This window comes from Dichomitus squalens (assembly GCF_000275845.1).
Source record: "Dichomitus squalens LYAD-421 SS1 unplaced genomic scaffold DICSQscaffold_3, whole genome shotgun sequence".
NCBI lineage: Eukaryota > Fungi > Basidiomycota > Agaricomycetes > Polyporales > Polyporaceae > Dichomitus > Dichomitus squalens.
In genome coordinates, this window is record NW_006766885.1 from 564,207 (window position 1) to 572,689 (window position 8,483).

The 8,483-nt window shown below is 54.2% G+C and overlaps 2 protein-coding genes across 2 annotated transcripts; both read left to right on the forward strand.

The window, feature by feature from the left end:
* The first annotated feature begins 670 nt into the window (after positions 1 to 670).
* On the forward strand, positions 671 to 3,248 carry DICSQDRAFT_98806 (UTP-glucose-1-phosphate uridylyltransferase). Its single transcript, XM_007361756.1, has 10 exons — positions 671 to 1,059; positions 1,203 to 1,298; positions 1,363 to 1,439; positions 1,500 to 1,633; positions 1,700 to 2,187; positions 2,242 to 2,380; positions 2,441 to 2,860; positions 2,917 to 2,973; positions 3,025 to 3,053; positions 3,108 to 3,248. The coding sequence occupies exons 1-10, from the start codon at positions 997 to 999 to the stop codon at positions 3,114 to 3,116; spliced, it is 1,512 nt and encodes a 503-aa protein (XP_007361818.1). The 5' UTR covers positions 671 to 996; the 3' UTR covers positions 3,117 to 3,248.
* A 2,564-nt stretch (positions 3,249 to 5,812) lies between these two features.
* On the forward strand, positions 5,813 to 8,244 carry DICSQDRAFT_143865 (TRP-domain-containing protein; the record flags this gene model as incomplete). The annotated part of the gene is made up of 3 exons (XM_007361757.1): positions 5,813 to 5,897; positions 5,952 to 6,067; positions 6,124 to 8,244. 3 exons carry the CDS (start codon positions 5,813 to 5,815, stop codon positions 8,242 to 8,244), a joined length of 2,322 nt encoding a protein of 773 aa, XP_007361819.1.
* Positions 8,245 to 8,483: the final 239 nt, after the last annotated feature.

Sequence of the window (8,483 nt, forward strand, 5' to 3'; positions counted from 1 at the left end):
GGCGGATGGTCTTGAGGCTTGAGGGGACGGCGTCCTGCAGCGGCGATGTACGGTGGACGACGGATTACAGTTTACAAAACAAAGTTTGATGGAGGAGCAACTCCGACTGAATCTGCAGCCACCGCCATGCGCGATGGGGAGACGCCCATCCCACGAGCGCTTGAGACTTGGCCGTGAGTGCCTAAGACTCTCAGTCTGGACCGACATTGATGGACAACGCGCAAACCACAGTCCACCCCTCCTCCATTTTGTCTCACTGGCTATCTCACTGACTAAAGCTTGCACGCCATATACACCGCCGGTCTAACTCACTGTTTGTCGCCGTCCTTGAGCTCCGGCATGGAAGAGCGCTGTGGATCATAGCCACCTTCCTGATCCAATCCTCCATCTTCGCAGTTCCTCACCCCGTTCGCCTTCATCGCCGACATTGTGGAGGTTCACAAATTGCTACGGTGTTGTGCGCTCATCCTGGGAACCCCTAACGCCCTGTCACCAATCCCTCAGTACCCCTCCTGAAGCGCATTGATACATAGGACGCCTGGCAGGAACAGCCCGGGGAATAGAAGCCGAGAGGGAGCAGGAAGACGTAACGTGCCTGTCTCATTCGCCCAGCTGTAGTACCTCGCACAGTCTTCCTGTTTCTACTTCCTTGACCTGTCATCCTATCCTCTATCCGCGCGGGTCATGATCTGCCACGCGACGGACAATGTACGGTGTCGTGAACCCCATTGCACATATTCTCGAGATGCCATACACGCTTCAAGTTGCGACGCGGGCGCGCATTGGAATCGATAGGCTTGGGCGTTGGGCGACAAGGAAATCTAGACTGCGCACTCGCGTCGACGATGATCGCCCGTGCACATGGCTTCTTACATCGACCGCTACTTAAGGCCAATCCCTTTTTCGACATAGCTCGTCGACGACGCCCCTCTTGTCCTCAGGGTCGCCCCTGCCGTCTTTTGAGTACCTCGCTTTCGCTTCCGCCCTTGTCACGACATGTCTCTCGCCGCCGCTCACCTTTCCGAGAAGGCGCCTCGCACCAGGGGCGTCTCTGCCATGGTATGTCTACCATCTGGGATCGCCTCGCACTAGTGCCCAGTATCACCCATACATCCCACCCGTGCCATGGCGGCTGTCGTTACCCCCAGCATATGTATAGGCTGCTTGACATCTTTCGCTCATCCGCCTCTCGAATCGTATAGCACTTCAAGAGCGCGACTACTGGTGTCGCGACCAAGAACATGCGAAATGAGCTCAACAGACTCGTGAACACCGTCTCAGACCCCGCGACGAGAAAGGTACGCACCTGATGGCACATCTCTCCACGCTATAAGCGACCCACGTTGACTTCAAAACATGTAGGCGTTCGACACGGAGATGCAGTCCTTCTTCTACCTCTTCACTCGCTACCTCGCCGAAAAGGCTCAGAACAAGGAGATGTGAGTCTACCGGTTCGCCATGGTCTCCGAACTCGTGTCGACGACAATGTTGCGTGCCAGCGATTGGGAACGCATCAAATCTCCCGCTGCAGACCAGATCGTCTCATACGATGACTTGCCCGCTACCACGGACCCCAAGAGTCTGGACAGGCTCGCCGTCCTTAAGGTCAACGGGGGTCTTGGGACATCCATGGGTATGCGTTCCTGGGAGCCGGAATCTGCAATACCTTCTGACGCTGATGTCTTCTGTTCTTCACTAGGAATGACCGGCGCAAAGAGTGCCCTCGAGGTCAAGGACGATATGACTTTCCTCGATCTCACCGTGCGACAGATAGAGCACCTCAACACCACCTATCGCGTCGACGTGCCCCTGATACTCATGACATCCTTCAATACTCATGACGACACTCTCCGCATCATCAAGAAGTACGCAAACCAGCAGCTTCGCATTACAACATTTAACCAATCGCGTTACCCTCGCATCGACAAAGAAACACTTCTGCCTCTTCCCCGCTCTGCGACGGACGACAAGTCCAAGTGGTACCCACCCGGTCATGGTGACTTGTACAACGCCCTATTGCACTCGGGCGTGCTCGACCAGCTTCTGGCTGAGGGTAAGGAATACCTCTTTGTATCCAACTCGGACAACTTGGGTGCTGTCGTCGATCAGAAGATCTTGCAACACATGATCGACACGAATGCAGAGTTCATTATGGAGGTGACAGACAAGACTAAGGCTGACGTCAAGGTACGGGAGCGTTGCACCCACTGTGGTATGACGGCTGATGCAAGCTGCGTCCAGGGCGGTACCCTCATTGATTATGAGGGGAACGTTCAATTGCTCGAAATCGCCCAAGTACCGTCGGAACACGTCGAGGATTTCAAGTCTGTTCGTAAGTTCAAGATCTTCAACACGAACAACCTGTGGATCAACCTGAAGGGTAAGCATATGGGGTGGAGGCCCAATGAGCAAATAATTGCTGACATACGATGGCGTGAAGCGCTCAAGCGCATCATGGAGAACGAAGGCATGGAACTCGAGATCATCGTCAACCCCAAAGTTACAGAGGATGGCGTCTCGGTCATTCAACTGGAGACCGCCGCGGGTGCGGCCATCCGCCACTTCAAGAACGCACGCGGCATCAACGTGCCCAGGAGCCGGTTCTTGCCTGTGAAGAGCTGTTCCGACCTTCTGCTCATCAAGAGCGACGTCTACTCGCTTGAACACGGCGAACTTGTGATCAACGAAAACAGGATGTTTGGCACGACGCCTGTTATCAAGCTAGGCGACCACTTCAAGAAGATCGCGCAGTTCCAGAAACGGTTCAAGAAGATACCCAAGATCATTGAGCTCGACCATCTGACGGTCACTGGCGACGTGTATTTCGGCCGAAATGTGACTCTCAGAGGCACTGTCATCGGCAAGTGGATTTTTGTCGCTGCACGATCACCAGGAGACTGATCGATGGCAACTTAGTTGTTGCAAACGAGGGTCAGCGTATCGATATCCCCGACGGTTGCGTGCTGGAGAATAGTGAGTTTGCTGCTATCACGGCGTCTTATCACTGACCTCAATCGCGTGCAGGGCTTCTATCTGGAAACTTGACGATGACTGTAAGTAATGCCCGTGCAATCAATCGACGTCTTCCCTAATGCCTCGCCTTCTAGGAACTATAAATGGTGTCCTATATACCCACGTACGATACTCCTCGCTACATCTGGCTCCGCGTTAGGTTTCAGCGTGCTGTGCTAATACACTATCGTCGCCGTAAGCTCATCGCCTATATCTGTTATCGGACGAAGGGATGCCGCCAATGTTGCCACTGCACGGTTATACGGTCATGTCCCGGTTCTTGGCATGCTGAGATCATCCATCGTTCATGGAGGGCTCGTGTCTGCCTCCGGCATCCGATGGTGCATCGTTTGAATGTGCTGACGGCACCCGTCATTGAGATTTAGCTGCAAATGCGATGACGGGCAATTCGGCGTATTTTGAACGACCGTTTGTCGGGACCATGAAGTAGGCCAATTACGCTGTCAGCGACCTTGTTCCTTCTATTCTATATCTCTGCATGCGTTGATGACATCTGGCGAGTCTGTCGTTCCCATTGATGTCCCGCAGGTTGGCAAGCAGGTCCGTGAATTACGTTTGGGTTACACTGCCGATCAAGAAGCATGACGAACTCAAAGTGTTCGGGGTCATTATTTCTGGGATAACTAGTTGTGAGTCAATTGCGTCCCCAACCCGCCAATGTACGCCAGCACTTCCCTTGTGAAGTGGGCTCCAGCGAGCCTGTACACTAGCTCCTAATACGTCACTGATCCCGACCGCCACCATCTGCCTTCCTATACGTGTGTACATACTCAACCAACACATAGATCGCAGCGGAAACTCCTCCCCGGCCCTCTGCACTTGACACACAAAGATCGAACTACTGCGTCAACAGCTTGAGCTAGTCTGCGAACTGCAGGCAGCAGGCTGGGATCATGGAGTGACGCTCAAAGGCGTCCAACGACTGGTGGCCTGCCGAAGATAGGGTACGGATCTCAATTGGCCCTAGTCCGAGGCGTACCCGTTGCATCGATGTCGGAGGGTTTGGTACGCTGCGGATCCACCATGTGCACCAGCGTAGCCAGCTCGGCAGAGCCACTCCGTGACCACTGGTACATGGTGGTGAGCCCACTTGCCCTACAAGCTCCACCGCCACTCATCTGGTATGCCAATGAATCAGTGAATACATAGTGCCCGGGCACGTCTTGAAGGTGCGCAGGATACCTGTTGGCATACGATTCTCTGGATCACCCTAGTCTCCGTATCGTCGCCTTCAGCCTTTGGGGGCTAGGATTCTCTGATACATCAAAGAAAGGCTTTGCTGCCCGCCTGTGTGTTGCGGTACGAGCAGATTCGTAGGGTCGCCCGAGTGTTGTCCTACTCGCCTCGTTGAGATATTTTACAAGCGGATGGTGAACTTCGCTCATAATAAATATGTTACGCTCGACCACCTTCCTTACTCAGTGCGTCTGAAACTCTCATGTTAAAAAAGAAGGTTGGGGACATCATGTCAGTCATGGCATGCATGACCTCTGGCACGTGGTAGAGTCGAACGTAGACATTTGTTGCACGTCCTCGATAGCTCGTTTATGACGTTGTAAGCACACACCTCACATGAGGGCTAGCACTCCAACTACATAAGGCGCGTACTTGATTTCTTCAGGTGTTCTTGTGGTTGTGGCTATCGCTTATGGACACCGTGATTGGCGCAGAACGACTGTGCCCTGTCTCTATGTTATGCACGCGGTCACTCCATATACCGAGTGGGAGGATAGAGGACGCCAGCATCAAAACCTTCCAGGTAGCAGGTTAGCGAATACTCACATGAACAGGCTACGCAGCCAGACCACCGCTACTCTCTTGCTGGTACCCAGCTGGCATACTGACATGGATCTACGAGAAGCTACCAAGTTGGGCTGATGCTCAGCGCTCAGCGCTCAACCTAGAGGACGACCATGCGTATACGTCTTTGGACATCATTCACGTCCTCATGATGTTGCATAACTTCGGAGTGATATCGATCGAATTGGTGCTCTCGTGCTGGGCCTGCGGTGTCTGTCAGAATCTACATACACAAGAGGAGGTTACCGAAGAGAGACAACTGCAGCTATCGTCATATGACATATGGCCTCGGAGTCGCGGCAATGGAGTTTTCGCGTCCGTTCATTCACACGGAGGATACTTTGCGACGCAGAAGGAGCCTGAGGGAACTTATGAGGAACGTCAGAACCGTGTTTCCAGATGAAAAGACGGCAGATCCGGGGGAAACGGGCGTACCTGAAAGGTGTCAAGAAAGGAGCAGGTGAACGATGGTGCTAGTGATTCGGACTGGATATAGTCTCGCAATCCAGGCTACACTCGCTCGTTCTATACAGCCTGGGAGCGTGCGGTGGGAAGGAGCCTGCGTTGGGGGGGGGTGGCTGGTATCGGAGCGGAGACCGAGGGCCAGGTGCGGAAGGAGATGCCGAACGGCGCCGGATGCGGATCGGCTCGTTGCAGGCATCGGACACAGGTCTCCACCAGGTGCGGGATCTCGACTTGCTCGTTGTCCACGACGTCGTCCGTGGCGAGCTCTGCTCCAATCCCTCTTCTCCCCCTCAAAAATCCAGTCTGTCGCCCTCTTCAGACTCTTCTTCCCTTTGTCCTCGCCCTCGCCTATCCTCGTAGCCGCCCAGGGAACAACAACAACGTCGCACAATAGACTCCGCCGGGTAAGTCTCACAATACAGCCCTTGTCCTCGTGCACAATGCCCCGCTCACATACGACACAGTGCACTTATAGCTCGTCGCGCCAGCTCACGCTGGTCGCCTCTTGCCCTTCATGTTCTTCCCTGTCGCCCGGCTGCGACTCCTCGTCTCTCTTCTTCTCGCCCCCGTCCTGGTCGCCTCACGCGACCAATCTCTGTGTGAGTCGTTCACTCCTCTTTTCCCTACTACATTCACTCATGTTCCCCCACAAGTCACCTCCTCTGTCACGTATTGTGCTCCTCCGGAGAGTCTCCTCGTAGAGCAATTTGACATCGCTTATTATGCAAAGAATCAGTCGATCGTCTTCAACATATCCGCAGCTAGTGTCGTACGTATTAATAATTCTCCCTCGACCTCTTCCATTTCCTCATAAGTCCCCGTCAGGATCCCAACACAAATGTCAATGCCAACCTCTTCCTTAACGTCTATGGCATGCAGCCAATTAATGTCTCCATCGACATTTGCTCCCTCTTCGGAGGCGCCCTCTGTCCTCTCCCTCTCTACACATTCAACGGGTCCGACTCCATCTCCCTTCCCCAGAGCCTCAATATCCAGTCTCGCTTCCCAACTATAGCTTATTCCATCCCCGATCTCGAGGCATTTGCTCAACTCACTCTCACCGACGTCAAGACCGGAGACGTGAAGGCCTGCGTTCAAACCACCTTGTCCAATGGCTGGTCTACGCATCAGTACGGCGTGGAGTGGGCCACAGCAAGTATCGCCATTCTTGCGCTCGCCGTCGCCATATGGCAGTCTGTCACTCAGGGCGACTGTGCGCTCGCCCCCATCCGCTTCGTCGATACCATCTCCCTCTTCCAGACCATCGCTCTCTCAGGCTTGCTCAGTCTCAACTTCCCTTCTCTCTACCGCTCCTACACCCTCAACTTCGCATGGGCGATGGGCCTGTTTTCGGCGTCGACGACGTCTCCCATCCAGCAGTCGATCAATCGCATGCGCCATCTTACTGGAGGCGACCCATCCAACTCCGGCGGCAATGGGGCCATCGATTTCGTGAACCGCAAGCTGAGCCCCTACAACTCTCAGACTCTCGTCCTCCCCGAAAGCCTGTCGAGGCTAGTGGAGGCGCCTAGTGTTGCATTGGATTTCGTCAAGTCATTCTTTTCATACGCGCTCACCACCAAGGATCCTCACGTTCTGGTCGGCGGCGACGTTGCCACCGTCACTCAGGATTCCTCCAATGTCCTCCAGGCCGGCATCCCGATCTATACGAACTCGATTGGCATTGCTACAGCAAACGCCTTCATGACAATCTTCCTCATCGGCCTCATACTCGCCGCTATCCTTCTCGCGTCGCTCGCCCTCGTATACGGAGCGACAGTCCTACTCTGTCGTACAGAATTAGCTCGGAGATATCCAGAAATCCACGGGTTCCGCTCACGGTACCCCTCCTTCGCCCGTGCTTGGGGCCTGCGTGGAGCTATGGTGTTGTCGTTACCGATCCTCGTCTTCGCCTTCTATCAGTGGACGCTGCAGGACTCCTGGCTTTCCGTCTTGTTGTCCGTCCTCGTCCTCATAGCGCTCATGGCGTTCGTGCTTCCAGCTGCTTTCTTTGCCACTCGCGCATCGATCTCGAAAGGGAAATGGTCTGGTCGAGAGGCACCTGCTTGGGTCGCCCCTTTGACCTCACTGTATCGTGCCAACAGGGTGTATTATGTTATACCCCTTTTGGTTGCCATGGTCATCAAGGCCCTCGTCACGGCGTTCGCTCACGGGCACGGCACCGCGCAGATTATCATCTTCGTCGTTCTCGAGTTCCTTTTCCTCCTTTCGATCATCGCCCTCAAACCTCATCGCACACGTGGCGCTGACATCCTCGCTGGTTACCTTTGCATTACGCGCTTGGTGAGTAGCGGGTTGATGATCGCCTTCGCCGAATCCCTCGCAGTCAAACCCATCCCGCGCGTTGCAATCGGAGCCATCGTTGCTGTCATCTTCTCGGTGGCGGTCGTCGTCATGTTCCTCAACCTTCTTGTCAACATGGGTCTATGGCGTCTCTTCATCTTCGCCCTCACCTGTGGTCACCGTGGTCGCGGTGTGGACCATGCAACATTGGCCAGCCAATCGAGCGATGCTTCGATGGTAGAGCAGGGCAATTATGCAGGGACTTCCAAAGATGTTATAGAAGAGAAGGATAGCGCAACGGTGGATAGCGCCACGGTGGACACCACCAAATCCCAGGACTTCCCAGGGCGACCCAACAACCCTACACCACCAAGTACAGCGTCGTTCTCGCCAAAGTCGCTCCCGAGTGCGACCTCGAGCACGACGCTTGGTGAGACTCTTCCTCGAAGGTGGTCATTCCAACACTCACGACCGCCATCGATCTCGACAGATGGACTCTATTCTCCTGCCTACACGCATCGGACTTCCACAGCTTCCTCACCTATCTCCGGCCAGAGACATAGTCGAAATATCTCGTCGTCAGTCCCTACACCTCTAGACGAGCACCATGAGTACGAGAAGTACGAAACCCGTGCGGTATAGATGGTACTACTATAGCAAGTTGATCAGATTCACCGCACCGTCGGACATTGCTTTCTACCTTCACGTTGCACGCATTGCATCTTGCATCTTCCCGCATCATGGTCTCGCATCATCTTCTATCTGGCATTGCACCAATTCTTCACATGTACAGCTCATTGCACATTATCATAATTCCCTCGTTATTGGCATCTAGATCTCAGTTGGTGTTGAACCAGTATTATATCCTGTAGAAGAATGGA

Bases quoted from the DNA above. Each gene is read 5' to 3' on its own strand.
- DICSQDRAFT_98806 (XM_007361756.1), top strand. From the start codon at position 997: ATGTCTCTCGCCGCCGCTCACCTTTCCGAGAAGGCGCCTCGCACCAGG. The intron at 1,440-1,499 runs GTGAGTCTACCG...GTTGCGTGCCAG, and splicing joins AAGGCTCAGAACAAGGAGAT to CGATTGGGAACGCATCAAAT. The intron at 2,188-2,241 runs GTACGGGAGCGT...AGCTGCGTCCAG, and splicing joins AGACTAAGGCTGACGTCAAG to GGCGGTACCCTCATTGATTA.